General features: G+C 32.1%; 3 protein-coding genes across 5 annotated transcripts; 1 reads left to right on the top strand and 2 right to left on the bottom strand.

Moving 5' to 3' along the window:
* Nucleotides 1-129: 129 nt before the first annotated feature.
* Nucleotides 130-4,586, bottom strand: LOC100115837 (chitinase-like protein Idgf4). 3 transcript variants are annotated; one of them, XM_001599255.6, is made up of 6 exons: nucleotides 3,723-4,586; nucleotides 3,064-3,205; nucleotides 2,240-2,493; nucleotides 1,126-1,429; nucleotides 891-1,053; nucleotides 130-801 (listed from the first exon to the last, which is right to left on the bottom strand). In XM_001599255.6, exons 2-6 carry the CDS (start codon nucleotides 3,191-3,193, stop codon nucleotides 339-341), a joined length of 1,314 nt encoding a protein of 437 aa, XP_001599305.1. In that variant the 5' UTR covers nucleotides 3,194-3,205; nucleotides 3,723-4,586; the 3' UTR covers nucleotides 130-338. The 3 variants fall into 3 exon arrangements, with proteins under 3 accessions (XP_001599305.1, XP_032456020.1, XP_032456021.1); XM_032600129.1 differs by lacking the exon at nucleotides 3,723-4,586 and adding an exon at nucleotides 3,571-3,716; XM_032600130.1 differs by lacking the exon at nucleotides 3,723-4,586 and adding an exon at nucleotides 3,673-3,715.
* Nucleotides 4,587-8,252: 3,666 nt separating this feature from the next.
* Nucleotides 8,253-14,429, bottom strand: LOC100678215 (transposable element P transposase). The gene is made up of 7 exons (XM_003426059.5): nucleotides 13,971-14,429; nucleotides 13,722-13,893; nucleotides 13,501-13,635; nucleotides 13,173-13,403; nucleotides 9,989-13,011; nucleotides 9,531-9,627; nucleotides 8,253-9,083 (listed from the first exon to the last, which is right to left on the bottom strand). Exons 1-5 carry the CDS (start codon nucleotides 14,113-14,115, stop codon nucleotides 11,379-11,381), a joined length of 2,316 nt encoding a protein of 771 aa, XP_003426107.5. The 5' UTR covers nucleotides 14,116-14,429; the 3' UTR covers nucleotides 8,253-9,083; nucleotides 9,531-9,627; nucleotides 9,989-11,378.
* A 1,094-nt stretch (nucleotides 14,430-15,523) lies between these two features.
* Nucleotides 15,524-16,450, top strand: LOC107981538. Its single transcript, XM_016987572.3, has 2 exons — nucleotides 15,524-16,130; nucleotides 16,219-16,450. The coding sequence occupies exons 1-2, from the start codon at nucleotides 15,937-15,939 to the stop codon at nucleotides 16,337-16,339; spliced, it is 315 nt and encodes a 104-aa protein (XP_016843061.1). The 5' UTR covers nucleotides 15,524-15,936; the 3' UTR covers nucleotides 16,340-16,450.
* Nucleotides 16,451-16,600: the final 150 nt, after the last annotated feature.

Below are 16,600 nucleotides of genomic sequence, written 5' to 3' on the forward strand. Positions count from 1 at the left end.
TATAATTTATTTAAAATAAAAAAGTCTGAAAGATTAACTTGTTTTTCAAAATTAATCCTTATCAAATACTTATATGCCCTTACAAATACTTTAAAATAGGTATAATCAACATTCAACCAAACCAACACATATGTATCAAATAGTTCTTTTATTTACAATGAAATCTACTTGTACACTCGACTCGCAGATATGAACAAATATTATTATTTAAAAAAGACAAGCAAGCTTTCGACATACACTTATGAGTCAAAAAAATAAAGACGTAAAAGTTAAAAACAATCTCAGAACTGTAACAATATAAGTGCGTTAAGCGAGATGGGTCTTCATCTTTTCATAATTTACAACTTGAATTTGGCTCCCTTGACAATAGGGAACTTGTCTCCGTTGCAGACGCCGCGGAAGTCGTCGAGGGACAGATCGTAAATGGCAACACCACCGAGACCCTTGGCCTTGGCATAGAGGGCTTTGTTGCCGGCGGTCTCGGGGTCTTCAAATCCTACCCAAATGCCGTCGGTGCCGGTGCCGGAGTTGTACGGCTGGTAGGCGTAGGCACCGTATTTCTTCGATGGGTCGTTCACGCGCCTCAATCGGCCAACCGCGTGCTCGGTCAGACGCGAGCAAACTTCGGCGTAGGACAGAAGTCCAGCGATGCCGGTGTGTGGGCCCTCGGCTCCGGGACCATCGGCAGTTACCGGAGGAACTCCAGCAGCTTCGCTGTCGGCCGTCAGCTTCCAGGTGCGAGCGAAGGCAGGGATTCCGACGACAATCTTGCCACCTGGAGTGCCGTTCTCGAGCCAATACCTTAAAATATTCATTATCATTAAAACATGTATTCATTGTTAGTTAGAACAAATAAGATCGTCACGTCTCGTATGAAAGCGAGCAATTACCTGGTCTGCGAGTCGACGTTGTCGGTGTCTTCGCGTCCATAACTTTCATAGATTGGTGCAGGGTAGTCAGCCTTCTTCGGAGTACGCTCAGGGTTGCTTTGGTCAAAGGCAAATACGTGAATTGCCTCTAGATTTGGCGTCAACAGTCTAGCGTCGTAGTAGACTGAAAAATTATTTATTATATCGAGTTTTATTGCAGGTGGAGTAATTAAAATCGAAGAATAAATTTACTCACTGCTAGAGTTAATATGGGGTAGGACGGTGAGAGTGAGGGCCTTGTTCTTGGCTCTGAGCTGAGTCTTAAGGTCGCGGACCATGATGGTGAATCCGTCACGGTGCTCCTGTTCCTTCTCATCCTTGAATTTTCCATAGCCGAAGGTCTTCTTGATTCCGTGCCAGAGGGAGCCAAAGGTGCCACGGTTCTTCTTTACTTTCACTGGAGGGAACTGCCAGGCAAGATCGACACCGTCGAAGTCGTAGTCTTGAAGAAGGCGGTCCACCGAGCGGACGAACTTGTTCCTTGCCTCGGATGTTTCAGTCTGGAAAACAATTTTTCGTAACATTTGTTTTGAATCAAATTGGTGAAGATCTAGATAGCAAACATATACAACAAAATTAGTTCTCTCTTAACTTTTGACAGATTATTGTTTATTTATATTTAAGAACGCATATAATACGCACAGAATCCAATATTCCGTTTTGATAAAAAGAAAAAGTTATTTTTATTATTTTGTGTTTATCTGTAAATTTCTAGAACGCAAGTAAAATGATCACGTTCACGCGAGAGCATGATTAGTTCAAGAAGGCTAACGAAGAAACTTTCTTATCATTGAATGGAAAAAAATATCTTATGATTGACCCAGTCAACTTCTCCGAGCATAAATGATAGATACAGTATGCAACAAGACTCATGAAAACATTGAAAAAATGGCTAAATAAACAACTTGAGAAAATAATGTGTTTTTTATATAAACGAAATAGCTATAGTACGAACTTATTAAAATAGAATTCAAAAATATGCTGCTTATAGCTTACAAAATAGGGAAACATATTTATTTTTAACTAAAAAGTGAGATACAGTTATCATATCAGTGTATTGCCTTATAAGAGATAGCTAATTATTTCATAATCACGAGTTAATTATCAATAAAAAATTAGAAATATTCTGTGTTCAGAATATTTAAAATTATCAATATATAACTGTTATAACTTTTATGTTATACTTTATTTTCACAAAATAAATTGAATAGTTTTAGATGCATATTATAGATTTAAAAATAAAAGATTTTCTGTATTTAAATTGAATGCACTACATTTAAAACAAAGTCATGAATAAACGTAGTACTTACAACTGTTAGGTACTTGTGAGTTTCCTCATAGGGATCAGCGTTACCACCAATGCTGAGGTAAACCTTGAGTTCAGGGAACTGACGTTTCAGCTGGGTGACTAGACGATAGAAACCATAGCCGGCACCGGTGTCAAGATTTGGGTTTAGCGGCACGACCTCGAAATTGGCAGCGTTGATGCCGGCAAATCCATAGATCAGGTGCGTACACAGCGAGAGAGCTGGTCGAAGGTCGTCCACTTGGAACTTGCCGGGGCCTATACGCGTAAAAAGGAACCAAAATGATGATTTTTCTCTAGGCTCAGACGAACGGTCAGGGACTATTCGATCGCAATATTATAATTAATTTAAAACGAGATTACTGAAATAAAATGTGTTTATATTTTTTTTACATTCGTAGTTTCACATAAATCAATTGAGTCATTTCTTTTTCATAGGACTATTTGATAATTTTTTTATTTGTTGCACTTAAAAACGACGTGATGCAATAAACTTCAATACAAAAGTTGTAAATTATTATTATTATTAGCTTACGTAAATTTTGACAAAGTCAAGTCCTTGACTTTGTCAAAATTTACGTAAAAAAAAATTTGTTAAAAAAATTAATTTGTTAAAAATAGCCGTTGTTTAAAAAAAAATACGTTTTTAATCGGTATTTAACAGTGAATTTTTATAACGTTCTTTACTCGTCTAACTGATAAATATTTCTCATCAGTCTATTGCTTTATTTGCGAGCTTTCTGTTTTACAATCAATTACAGGACAAACTTGTTATTTATTATCATTTGTATAAATTTGTACGAGTAGAAATCAGGCTAATTAACTTACCAGCACGTTCAAAGGACGTAGCGTTCCAGTAGCAAACTACTTTACTATGCTCATGTGGATCTACACCAAAAGCAGAGTTGACGCAAACAAGTAGCACAACGGCTACTGCCGTCGAAATTAGCAGCTTCATCTTAACAGCCTTCTATACAACATTGCAAACCAAAAACTATACATTAACGCATTGCTAAAGTACATATTAATGATAACGAGTATTACGTAAATTGAACAAAAATTCCGAGAACTTTGATCATAAATAAAAGTATAGAGAGTCGATTAAACACATGAACTGAGAAGCACGTTCGATTATTTATTAATCATACAAAGAAATATATTTGAAATTTTAAAACATTGTGTTCATCAAAAACGTTTACTTTTAGAAAATTTTCTCAGTAATCCATTTCAATTATTATTATTAATATTATTCTACAATATTTGAAAAGCAAAACTGGCTCTAATGTAAACTGTTATAATCACAACCAAAAATGTTCTAAACAGAGTAGACTCAACTTTTAATCACGGCGAAAAATAAATAGTCTACCACACGAACTATAAAAAAAGCATACAATGATCCCTATTTAACAAAACACTCAAATAAACATTATTTATTACAGAATATAACAAACCACAACGCGAACACAAGACTAACGATCTCGACTTACCTCTTCAGCCGAAAGTGCCGGACTGTCTGAACCGGCGATCTCGCACTCGGACGCTTTGATATGTGTCGTCGTTACGCCGCTCCGATATGAGTGGGGTGCTGTTGTTGGGACTTTACAATACTTACGTCAGCTCTCTGGCTTTGGTTCTTTTTCCTTCTCTTTTTTTCCTACCGCCGCCGCCGCCATAGTTTACTCTTTCTCGCACGAGCGACTACTGTTATTAAGCTTATTTCATATGTAGATTTTGACAAACGACTAGGATTTTATTTCATTTTGAATTATTATAGCCTTGTTTAGAACGTTATATCACTCGGCTATTCTGTTAGAAGATAAACATTTGTTCATACACCGCTATGAATACGATGTGCTTTAAATTATAGCAAAGGGATATTAAGGAATGCTATGTAAATACAAAAATAATCATGTTTCAATTATTATGTGACTAGATTATTTGGATAATTTTAGGAACTACATATGCAATAAAATACAAAAATAAAACTGATCAGGTCTGTGCCATTATTAGATATCGCACACTACAACAAGGAAAAGTTTATTAAACATGAATGTTTTAAAGTGATTCTTTTGTACATATATTATATACTCAAGTTAATTTGTAACTTATTTCTTTCATAATTTAGGGGTAGGTAAAATACTGATCAATTAACAACGATACATACTTATATTCCTATATATACTTTTGAAAACAAAGATAAAACTACGATGTATAAGTAAAAGTTATCTTTTCAATGACTCACATACTCGATGCACTTCTAACTAGAAGTGCTACTTAATAATAAAATGTATACAAATAGTGGAAATTTTCCGAAGTAAATAAGGTTTCTGTTGAAATATATATTTATGACGATTAACAGATGTATTTTCCCTTTTCTCAATTCTTTCATGTAATCTAAATAAGATTATTTTTTTTAACTCGCACGCCGGTTTCGACGAAAAGTTTGACGGGAATAAATGGTTTTAATAATATGCGAATGTATGTGCTATGATTTAATTTAAACCATAGTAAGCAAACATTTTAGATGAAATTTGTTTTGAAATTTAATATGCGAAAAGTCCATGACATGCATCAATAGATCATCATCAATGAATTGACCGTGAGACGTTGAAGATTCAAAACAGTCGTGACCTTCCCAAACGCATTGTAATTGTAATTATATACAACCAATGTAAGTTGCAATTGTAAATCTGTCAAATTTTTTGATCATGTTGTTTGAAATAGTATATTAAGCTGTTTGGTTTGTATAAAGACAACTTCTAAACTATTTCAAAAATTGTACAGTAGAAATAATAAAAGATTGATTAATACAAATAGAAACTGCAACTTTGATAGAAAGTTACAGGAAAGGAAAGTATAATTTTTCAGAGAAAAATAAGAATATGAATCCTCATACATCACACGTTTTGCATGAACATCCACATTTTTCCTCGCTGTAAAATATGCTAAAGATAGCATTTTTAGTAAACTTACATACAGAAAACGCTGTGTGGAGGGATTTAAAACAACGACTAAAACCGCACGAGTCATTTGAGATATTTATCATGGCCTGGGTGTGTCGGTGTCTGTGTGTATATATAGATATGTTGCTTCTGGAAGTCAAAGCCTGTTCTCCGAATCGCATTAAAACCAAACGAGCAATCGCGAAAACACCTCACGTGCACGAATTCACGAGCTTAAAGTGGTCTAACGTTGCTTCTTTCGTACAGGTTGACGAATAGGTATAAATCCGCGTAACGAGGTAATTGCCGGCATATAACGTTTGGGTAGCACTAGCTCTCTCTCTCTCTCTCTCTCTCTCTCTCTCTCTCTCTCTCTCTCTCTCTCTCTGCGAGATGAGATCAGAGCCGCTTCTGGATTTAAAATACGGTGTGTCCACGTACACTCGCTGGGGTATCGGATGGGGCGAACTAATCGCCCGACAAATTAGGTCGAATGTTCTTGCTCTAAACGACCTCTCCTATGCATATACTTCTCTTTTTATACTCTAATATACGACGAGACAGATTATTCACTTGAAACATATCTCTTATATTCTCCGCTTTTTTTCTGAAGATATATCGATAAGCCTTACTTCGGAGGAGCACTTGTTAACGTCGTGTGTGGACAGTGACACATTTTCGGTTGAAGGCCGCGAACGCGAATGCTAACAGTGCGTTTTAACGGCAGGACCTCGTGTTTGTCAATGGCAAATACATTTGGCCAGTTTTTTTCGAAATTCATTGATTGAAGTAAATATTGATGTATACATATTATACTTTGATGTCGCAATCAGCATTTTTACCGCGAACTTATGTTTTTTTTTATCATCGAAAAAAATACGTAAACTATATAGTCAAAGAGAATACTTAATTGATATCAAAGTACTATACAATATATTAGTTTATTTGATTAAATCCATTTGCAAGCACTGAAAGAATTTTCCTGAGCATCGATATATGATTTGCCAAGAGTCCACACGTGAATGCATAAAACTCGACTCAAACATTTTGCTTTTCCATTTTCGTTTCATTAGCAAATGCAGCAATCGACGAGAAGTGCTGGTAAAAAAATATTTAAAAAACGAAGTAGCAGCTGAGCGAGTTTACGAAGCAAATCGAGAAAGCGCAGAACCATTAGAGCTGGCCAGCTTTTGTTTCAAGTTCTCCGCCATATATAATCTCAGCTGTATATAGTAAATGAATAATTTATGCTATTGCAATAAATTTACGATTAGCAGCTGCGGAAAATAAGGTCTGCCGTCAACGACGTCGATGTGTACAGTACGTAGTATAAGTGGCGCTCGATAACCCTTGGTTTAAAGTTCATGCGACTGACTCTTTGGCTACTTCGCGCTGTGCACATATTATACTCTGTACATATACGTTTGTGCTACTTTTCTCTATATATTCATTGTGAGGAGGAAACTGATGCAGTACCACGAGCCAAAACGACATTTCCAGAAATTTTATAGTTGATAAAGAATATCAGCTTTAAGAACTGGGCATTTCCCGATTCAGATAAACTCTGATTTAAAAGCAGATTTTTGGTCTCGCTGTTTACTTATTATCCGATCGTTAAGCGACGAATATTCATACCTAATAATCGACTAGTGAGCAAATTCCGTTTGTATGGAAATAAGATTATGATACGATATTTATCTGCACTAAAAAAAAGCAGTAAACATTTGTAAAATCAGTATATCTAACGATATTGGAATTTATTATTTTTCGCAAAACGAAACCATCAGAAGATAAATCGTGAATAAGCACGCTTATTTCTAGAACGTTTCTCATTCTTGTAAAAAACAAAGTATAATAAAACCACTGTTTTATTTACTATTACAGTTTCTCGTATTAATCCATGCGCGTTAATAATACATGTTTTCGACATTATCGGATATATATATATATATATATATATATATATATATATATATATATATATGTATATATTTAATGAAAAAAATTCACAATATAGAAAAATTGTAAAACGTTTTCATAATGTTTGTACAATAATATGTACTTAGCCAGCTTCGAGAATAAAAAAAAAAACATATTTAACAAAGAGAAGTAAAATCACAATCACTGCCAATTGATGATTGGACATCGAAGCATCTTAAGAAAATCATTTGCTCGACGGACGGCGGAGTCTCGCGAACATAATATATTCTACGCTGCAGTAGGCTGCAGCATCTGTCAGTTTGGATTATGCAATTCTCACGCAGTACGGCATGAGTCACTTGCACCAGAGCACATATGTAAAGCAACAAAGTATAATAAGTACACTGTGCGTGAACATTTTGCGCCAGTGTCTCGACAAGCTGATCTCTCGTCCTTGCGCGGCCTCACTCAAGGCTTTTTCATCTTGAGAGCGTATTACGAACAGGTATGACCGATTGAGTCTCCTACAGCATTGCTTCGATCGCCGCGACCAAAAATTCAAGAGGATTGAATGAACTTTTAGCTTAGTTGTTCACTCTTTTTGATGAATACATGGATGAAAAATCGAAAACAAGAATATCAATATAAACTTTATCAACACATCATCAGATATAGAATTTATAACATTTTTAGCTACTAGAAAATTTTATAAAAAAAAAACAATAATAATATTATATGATAGGTATCCTATAATTGTTTTTACTATTATATTAAAATAAAACAGTATGGGAACTAGTAATTTCTTTAATAATTAATAATAATGTAACGAATTATTCTAAATGTATTTTGCAAATTTTCTTTCAGTATAAGTATAATTGAATTCTTTGTAAACGTTACAGGAAAGGTTTCTAAGAACCCGGAACCTAAGTTAATTATTGACATTTCCTACAACAACGTAGCGTAAAATAATATAATTTGTTTTCTTATACCAAGATTAGTATGATTTTTTTCAAATTTAAATCTTCCAATTACAACTTTAATTGTTCACAAGTGGAAAAAATAATTTCTACAGCTAATATACAATACTAGTTAGTACTGATATATGTATATCGCCAATTAAATATAATATCTTATTTTTTAAATAATTACACAAAATATTTTTGTATCATAATGTTATTAAATTTATCAAACTCATATAATATAATTATTATACTTGCAAATAACATAATACAATGTATAGTTAGCAAATAAGCCACTATACTTATAATGATAGTTGAATAACGATTAAAATGTATTTAGCTCTATTTACATACTTCTACTGTATACTCAATGAATTCCCTCTCGAAACTAAGCATAAATTATATATTCTTGATAAATTAAAGAATAACTTTAAAAAAAAAGTTTAAAAAAATAAGATAGCCAAAATTTTCATAAAATATATATTTGTTTAACTGTAATACTGACATTGAATTATTTTTAATATTATAAACGAATGATTATTTTGTATGTACAGTGTAAAGATATAATTGACGACTATATATTATTAGATAGACGATATACTTTGTTCTCTTTTACTAGTTTGGTCACTTATTTACACGCCCTTTTATAATACTACTATACTATGCGTAATCTTTTCAGCTGGAGGCCTTTCACTTTCGTCCTTATGAATATTTGCCGTTGTGTTGTCAAGCTCAAAAATTTCCATTTCAGCTTGTTCGGGACTACTAGCCGCAGGTTGTGCCTGATGCGGACTTTGCAGCTTGGAATCCACGCTTTTTTCATATTTATATGCATTGTGCAGCTTCTTCAAAAACATCTCTTGCGCCTTACGATATTCGATCTGTAGAAGTTTGTAGTTTCTTTGCAGAGCATTCACTTTGTGCATTATTTCCAATCTTTCTTGATTTCTACGGGTTCTCTCTGTATCCAACAATTCTATGACCGATTGCTTTTGTGGAGCGCAAATACTGTTTTCGATATTCAATACTGCAAATAGAACAATACAATATATCTTACGGGCTTTGATTATATTGTAAATTAATCCTTAAAAAAGAATGCCTGTATATGCTACGGCACATATTCGTTTTTCAGATACTCAATATAAATATCTCAAGTGAGGAAAACTATTTGGAACCATTTGAAACGCATACATATTTTTATCGTAAAAACGAATTACTTATTTTTTGTTCGAAGAACTCTAATTCAAAATGAATATCGTCTAGTATAATTATACCAACAGTTATATTTCAGTATAGTTAAATGTCACATCATTTTCTTAAATTGCGATTTAACGGTCCAATGGCAGGACATATTAATTTACTGCAATCTCTCAAAAACTTTGAATTTTATCGATTTAAAAGTACAAGTTGAATACTAGCTCAAAATTAAACATGAAATAAATACAAAATGAAAACAATATGAACCTTTGCGTACCTTTGGGAACAGTAAAATAATCGACTAGCTGTGGAATGACGACAAAGACACAGAAGCAGGCAACAACTGTCGTGGATACGAGAAACAGCAAGTACAACTGCAAATAACGTAAAAAGCAGAATAAACACTGTATTATATCGAATTCACGAATAAATAATCTCATTAATTTCCGAATACTCCGTTCGAAAAAGACAAAGTCAACAAAATTATGCAAAACATCATCCATGCGTACTATGCTTTTCATGGCCATAACATTCTTGTCTCCTAAAATAAATCTATTATTATAATACTAACATTGATTAAAACAATATCGTGCTTTGATTTAAACAAAAATTAACAGTTTGAAGAATGCTACATTTGCACAAGTTAATCAGATTTCCAAACCAGTGCTCTTTCACGAAGAACGTCACGCATCTCGACTCGGGAGTAAAACGAAATGGAGGTATAATTATAGTTACCTTATTGACTGGTTCCTGATGTCGCACATATTTGCCCGTCTGTAAAATGTCCTCCTCCTCGTCATTTTCCCCGGCAAAAGCCGAAGTACTTTCGCAGTCACCGCCTTTTTCTTTGGCTCGCACAAGATTGAAGTCTAAGCGACCCATGACGTACGACGCGCACCTTTCAGACTGAAAATGCCAGTCGCGCTGCTGCGAGCGTTTTTGCGCATTGACGATTTTACACGTTGAATAATATGCCGCTCGCATCTGATTGGTAAAACCGATACTAATGGATTTTCCACGGCAGCTGCTCATAAGCAGGTAGACATAAGGCATGCCGAAATCGATTATGATTCATTTTTTACAGGTTCATTCTTGAATTTAGTTTTTTAAATTATAAAAAATCCATAATGCAAATCTTAGATGAAGTTATTCAAAACATTCTCCACTTTATACATTTTCCAAAAATAGTTGTAAGCACCATTCTTTGTTTTAAATATACATTAATTATGGCACAAAGTTCAGTGATTGATGTACATATGTACATACTAACAAACTTTACTAAACTCATTAGTTATAACATTTTTAGAAAAGTAAACAAGTGATGCGAATACCTACACGCATCGAGGAGTATCTTCAATTAATATTCTGATTACGTTATCGAAGTAACAGTAATAGTATTGAATAAATATCACAATTCAAAGCATCATCGAGCCACAAAAAAATGTTGTATTTTAAATTGTATCCACTTTGGTAAATAAAGCTCCTATGATTTTAAAAATTTAACAATATGTTAACGCAGAGAGCTAAAATATCGAGAATTAGAACAATTTTTGTTTTTCGTTAAAATTCAACGGAACATTCAGGTTTGATGTGTAGAATCTCAACTGTTGTAAAATATTTTAGGGCAATTTGTTAATTATAACTTAATAAAACTATAAAGCTGCTTAAAATAAAAATTTTCATTTTTATTCGCATCAACTTATAAAAGTCAATATTTACGTTTATGTACAAAATTTTTTCTCAACATAGCATAATAATTTCTCATTACGAATCATCACAAATATCTTTTATAAACATAACAACATATTATATTTTGCAATAATTTAAATTGCAACGTAATGCAAATTAATACGTTTTCCATCAATAGAAAACAACACAGCATATTTTTATAATTATATTGAGATTTAAATATTGTAACAATTGAATTATAGTTTGCTATCTAATTATCCAAGTACGAGTGTTCATTAATTTATTAAAAAAATAAAGTTATAATATTTTATACGTATCTATTATTGGCATCTTTTGTAAATATCAGCATGTATGAAATATCATTCAAGAAGATTAAACTAAACAAATTCATTTAGATATTTTACATAACTATAAATTGCAGTATTTCATTTACATTTTATTTTTCAGTTTCTTTTTTGCCGAGAATATGCAATAAATTTTTGTGGACTCTTTGTGCAGGAATATTATTAATTGTTAAAAATCTTCTAATTTTTCCTGCTGCACCTATTGTAGCCCCCTTTGGTTGTTTAATGTCATCTGCAGTTGCATCCGACTTTTCATTAAAATCTATTAAACATGGTTCCGGATACTTTACAACTTTACGAAACGATGCATCGTGGAAATGTTTTCCTAATAAGCATTTTCTGAGCTTGTTTTGGAAATTTGTAATTGCAAAATTATCACTTGATACATCTTGGTCACTTAAGTATTCATAAAAATGTTCCAATAATTCATCACTGAATCTTGCTGTTAAAATGTAATTAATTTGAAAATCTTCAATACTAAAATTTTGTTGCAAATAAATCAACAATTCTTTGAGCGAATTACTTTTTAAGATGACTTGATCTTGAATAATGGATGATTTTTCCGAGTCAACAATTTTTGTAGTAAGCATGAGTTTTTCCATCTTATTCATAACTTTATTTTGATATTCTAAGTGAAAACCATATGGTTCTTCACCTTCCTTAAATCCTTCTTCCACTTGGCTATTACACAAATCAATCCAATTTCCAAGCGACTCAAAGAATTCCGCGACATATTTCCAATCTTTATACAAAATAAACTTTTCATGACCAAAATAAGTTATTTCTGAAGCAATCTCTTTTGTAAACAACTTTTTAATTAAAAACGCACTCTGATCAGATTTATAAGTCCCTAAAAATTCTGATGTTAGTTTATAAACGTTTTCTCCTGGTGAATTTTTATTGATTTCTGCAATTTCTTCCAAGCATCGTTTATTTACTTGCTTGCCATTGACAATAAATCCACTTTTGAAAAAATACTGTCCAATGAGGGATAACAAATTTGATTCACATGGAAAAACGAAAACTTTGTAACTGCTTGTTTTTGGGTGATCAAAATAGCATTTTCGAGAATTTTGAACACCAATATTCAAATCTGTCCATATTTGATCATCAAATGATTGATAATTTGAAGTTATTGCCACTACAATGTATTCAGCATCATACAATTTCGATATTATTTCTTTTACAATATTTGTTGTCAATGTTTTATCAAAACTGTAATAAATTGGCTGTATCCATTTATAGAATAGCCCCCTGACTATGCAAATTTGGCAATTCTTTTGCGCAATACTTATTTCACCAAAGTTTAAAATAACAATTTTTTGAAAAACTGATAACGACTTTGTTCTGTGCTTCATCACAGTTAAAATATCAGTTAATAAACCTTCAGCGACTTTGATATTGGCTGTCCATTTCCGAATAGTTGATAAACCAGGTAATGGATAATTATTGTTTCGTAAATAAGAATAAGCTTTCAGACTTATGTTCTGTAAAGATATAGCTGAAATTATGTCTTCTATAGACCACTTGATTTTAGATTTGAATGGATTAATTAGTTTATCTATCTGATTTGTTGAGAAAACATTTTTTAAAATGTCACGAACTCTCTTGTTGACGAAATTTTTTGATTCATTTTGTAATCTTTTTAACTGCTTTTGAACAGTTTGGTGTTCCATGGTTTTAATTTGTAATTGCCTTTTAAGTTGCGCTATTTGATCTTGATCACTATAAAAATATTTTTTACCAATTATTTGGATATAAAATAATATTTTTAAAATCAAATTTTAAGCCATATTATTTAACGCGAAGAAGAAAGTACATAATGAAAAATAAAAAAAAACGAATTATATAAACTAAATGCAATACATAATCAGAGTCGCACTCACCTCAATGAGTTATTTAATTTTGGTCTGATTTCTAAATTAGTTGTCTTGTAAACTTCAGTGCTATTATTCTCATTTTTTTTCATTGGATCATCTATGACATTCAAATTTTGATTACTATTTGCAGCATATTGATGATCTAGTATATATGAAGGAGCTTCAATACGTTCAAGACGAACATCTAAGTTTGAATGACCACTTATATATTTAAAAGATTTTGGTGGGGTAGAAACACTGAAAAAATCATCAATATATAGTTTATAACTACACTAAGTACAAACTTAAAGAAAAAATCTATTAATTAATACAGAAAAAATACATAATATTTCACCTTTTGAATTGATGTTTAGGATTATTATCCAATACTCGTAAATATAATACTGCAGGAACTTTTTCATTGACTTTCGAATTAGAGACATGTAAAACGTTTTGATTATTATTATTGTTGTTGGATGGATTTTGAGCACTGAAAACAATTCTTATTATAAATAAGATAACCATGTACTTGGTTATAATTATCCATGCACTATATGGATATTAAATTCTTTTTACCGCTTTTGATGTTTAGTAACTGATCTACTAGCATCATCTGAGGCTATACTTTCTGTTGGAACTGCATCAGGTAATAGTGTTCGCACTCCACTTTGAGAGTAATTTAAATCTTTCAAATGCAGTGGCCTTGGTTTATAACAAGAAGGTTGAAAATGAACAGAGCACACCCGAGCTGTAGATATAATTAATATTACCCGTGTGCACAATATTCAGATGCTTTATTCATATTTGCAATAAAAGATAACTTACAATTCTTTATATTAACTGAATGTTTACAAACTTCTATCCATTTTGAAGCAGTTTCTGGATCTTTAGGAAAGGAGAAAAAGTGAAGTTTTGGTTGTCCTTTTTTGTCAGATCTATTCTTGCAGCCTTTTATTTTACACGATACCATTTTTAAGGCACAGCACTAAAAAAATGCATTGTTTACAAATTCTGAACAGTAGGTAAGTACTAAGTACTATGGTATCTGTCGCGGTCAATCTGGCTCTGCATATTTGGTCCATATCAGCGCTAGATAGGTATATATAATACACTATACACTACACCAGTATTTAGAATGCGAACCAATAAGAACGTGCATAATGCAAAACAGGATTTTTCTTACAATAATCCGCGAATTTCAAAACTGACACTAAACTACACAAAATATGTGTATTTTACGAAACTACTAATGATTACTAAATGTTAAAAATAATAGATTTACAGTATCGAAACACTTTATGTTATTTAATACAGCAAACAATTTGATATCCAATAAATATATATTTTTGAAACACCTAAAAATCCTTTTAAATTTTTGTATAGGTTATGGATTTGCGGTAGGTATAGTTTATAAGAGAAAAATAACACATCAGCAGGGGTAAACACGTGGTAAAACAGTAAACAATAAAACGGTACTATATTGGTAGGAACAAAGTAAACCATTAATCGTTTACCCTTTTTTCAACCAATATTATACCGTTTTACTAAATGTATGACAAATAAATTGCCATGTCTTGTCATTTATTTTCATTCATTTAGTATATATAATATTGGCTAGGCCATCGTTGAAGTTCTGCATACAATTCAATAAAGGTTTTTGTATAAATTTGATTAATGATCAAGGCGGATATTGCGAAACAATCTTTACTGCCTTTCGAGTACTAAATATATGGAGTGTTTATTTTGATGTAATATGCTAATTCTTCATCAATTTAGATTACTTTTCACTAAACATTTGCGTATAATAAAAATAACATATCAAAATGTGCAAGCGTAATACGTAAAACGCTGTTCGTAACAAAAAAGACCTAATGTCGCCGTTTATTTTTGTTTATTAAAAATAATAACTAACCTTTTTACTAAATTTATGAAAAGAAATCTGTAACGTGTTGCAAATAATTTTCATCGATTTAGTGTATTTTCCGTTGCAAATCCAGTAGGTTCATATATAATTGGTTGAGTTCATGCTTACCTCATTTACTAATTAGTAAAACTAGTACATTTTAATCGACACCTGTGTATTTAACACTTACACATACTTATTAATAACGAAAATCTGCGAGAATCATTTCGACAGAAATACGAAAAATTCTTTGAACGCGTTTGAATTTTCGCGCCGTGGAGTCCTGCGCACGAGGGATGCGCGCCATTCGCTCGTATTGGCGGTAACCCCATCAGCATACTAAATTGTTTATTTTACAACAAAGTCAGTACGTGCAATTAAAATAAATTGTTGTACAGTTAGAATCAAGGCATGTGCAATTTATTGGCACCCTGTGCAATTCTTAAGAAGCTTTATTTACTGAGATATCGATATTTCAGTATTTCAAATAATCGTACTTTACGTTTTGATTTTTTACAAATAATTGGGGAGTGTGCAATTACAATTATGAGTATATTTGCAATGTGCTATTCGAAATACATCGCCTGGTATTTTTATTATACTGATATATGTAATTTTGCAGGCTGGGGTGAGGGAGGTGTGAGAGCGAGATAGGGTGTCTCTCTCACCAGTCACCGCTATAGATGATGGTTGATTGGAGCGAATGACGAGAGAGTCAATGTTTTTGACATGGAATGGTTTTTAAAAACCCTATGAAGATGCATTTAAAAATACACATTATTTTTTTTTTTAAATGGTAAATAACCACAATAAAAAATAATAAAGAATAACATTAAAGATTTTTTTAATATTAAGGTCGATTTATTTTTAAATCGGGCATGACAAGCAATGATACTGAAGGTATACATTGCTTGCACCTATGATCATGTAAGTACACGTTGTCGTGTAGAGCAAACAATTGGAATGTTTACCAATATATGGAGAGTCATTAAAAGAGCTCGAAAACTTATGTATGAACCACAGAAGTTTGCTGAAATTGTAAATGCTTGTGCAATATTGTACAATTACAGAAGAAGACACGGGTATGACTAGTTCTTATAAAAAGTGAATAATTATTATTTATATATTATAGCCCTAATTATTATTTTAAAATTAATTTTTATTTTTCAGCATTGTTGATGATCCTGTGCTACGAGTAGCCCCACGTAATCGACCAGTACGTAACCGCAACATGGATCACCCTGCAGGAATTGCAGAAAGGAATCGAATAATTCAAGAATATTATAGGTAGCATTTAGCTTTTTCTAAATTGTAATGTACAATTCGTGGTACAGAATAAGTTATAAAAGTGTATGATTGTATAATAATTAAAAAATTAATAAATCAACATAAATATTACAAAGATCTTTATTATTTGTCTTTATTACTCTTATTATGATTATTTATCATTTTTTTAAATAAAATAATATGTATTTTTAAATGCATTTTTATACGGTTTTCAAAAACCATTCCATGTCAAAAACATCGACTCTCTCGTCATTCGCTCCAATCT

The sequence above is a fragment of the Nasonia vitripennis genome, chromosome 1 (genome assembly GCF_009193385.2).
Source record: "Nasonia vitripennis strain AsymCx chromosome 1, Nvit_psr_1.1, whole genome shotgun sequence".
NCBI lineage: Eukaryota > Metazoa > Arthropoda > Insecta > Hymenoptera > Pteromalidae > Nasonia > Nasonia vitripennis.

Bases quoted from the DNA above. Each gene is read 5' to 3' on its own strand.
- LOC100115837 (XM_001599255.6), bottom strand. From the start codon at position 3,193: ATGAAGCTGCTAATTTCGACGGCAGTAGCCGTTGTGCTACTTGTTTGC. The intron at 1,430-2,239 runs GTAAGTACTACG...ATTGTTTTCCAG, and splicing joins CTCACAAGTACCTAACAGTT to ACTGAAACATCCGAGGCAAG. The intron at 802-890 runs GTAATTGCTCGC...GAATATTTTAAG, and splicing joins AACGTCGACTCGCAGACCAG to GTATTGGCTCGAGAACGGCA.
- LOC107981538 (XM_016987572.3), top strand. From the start codon at position 15,937: ATGATACTGAAGGTATACATTGCTTGCACCTATGATCATGTAAGTACA. The intron at 16,131-16,218 runs GTATGACTAGTT...TTTATTTTTCAG, and splicing joins AATTACAGAAGAAGACACGG to CATTGTTGATGATCCTGTGC.
- LOC100678215 (XM_003426059.5), bottom strand. From the start codon at position 14,115: ATGGTATCGTGTAAAATAAAAGGCTGCAAGAATAGATCTGACAAAAAA. The intron at 13,894-13,970 runs GTAAGTTATCTT...TTATATCTACAG, and splicing joins TTCAGTTAATATAAAGAATT to CTCGGGTGTGCTCTGTTCAT. The intron at 13,636-13,721 runs GTAAAAAGAATT...AATTGTTTTCAG, and splicing joins GTTACTAAACATCAAAAGCG to TGCTCAAAATCCATCCAACA.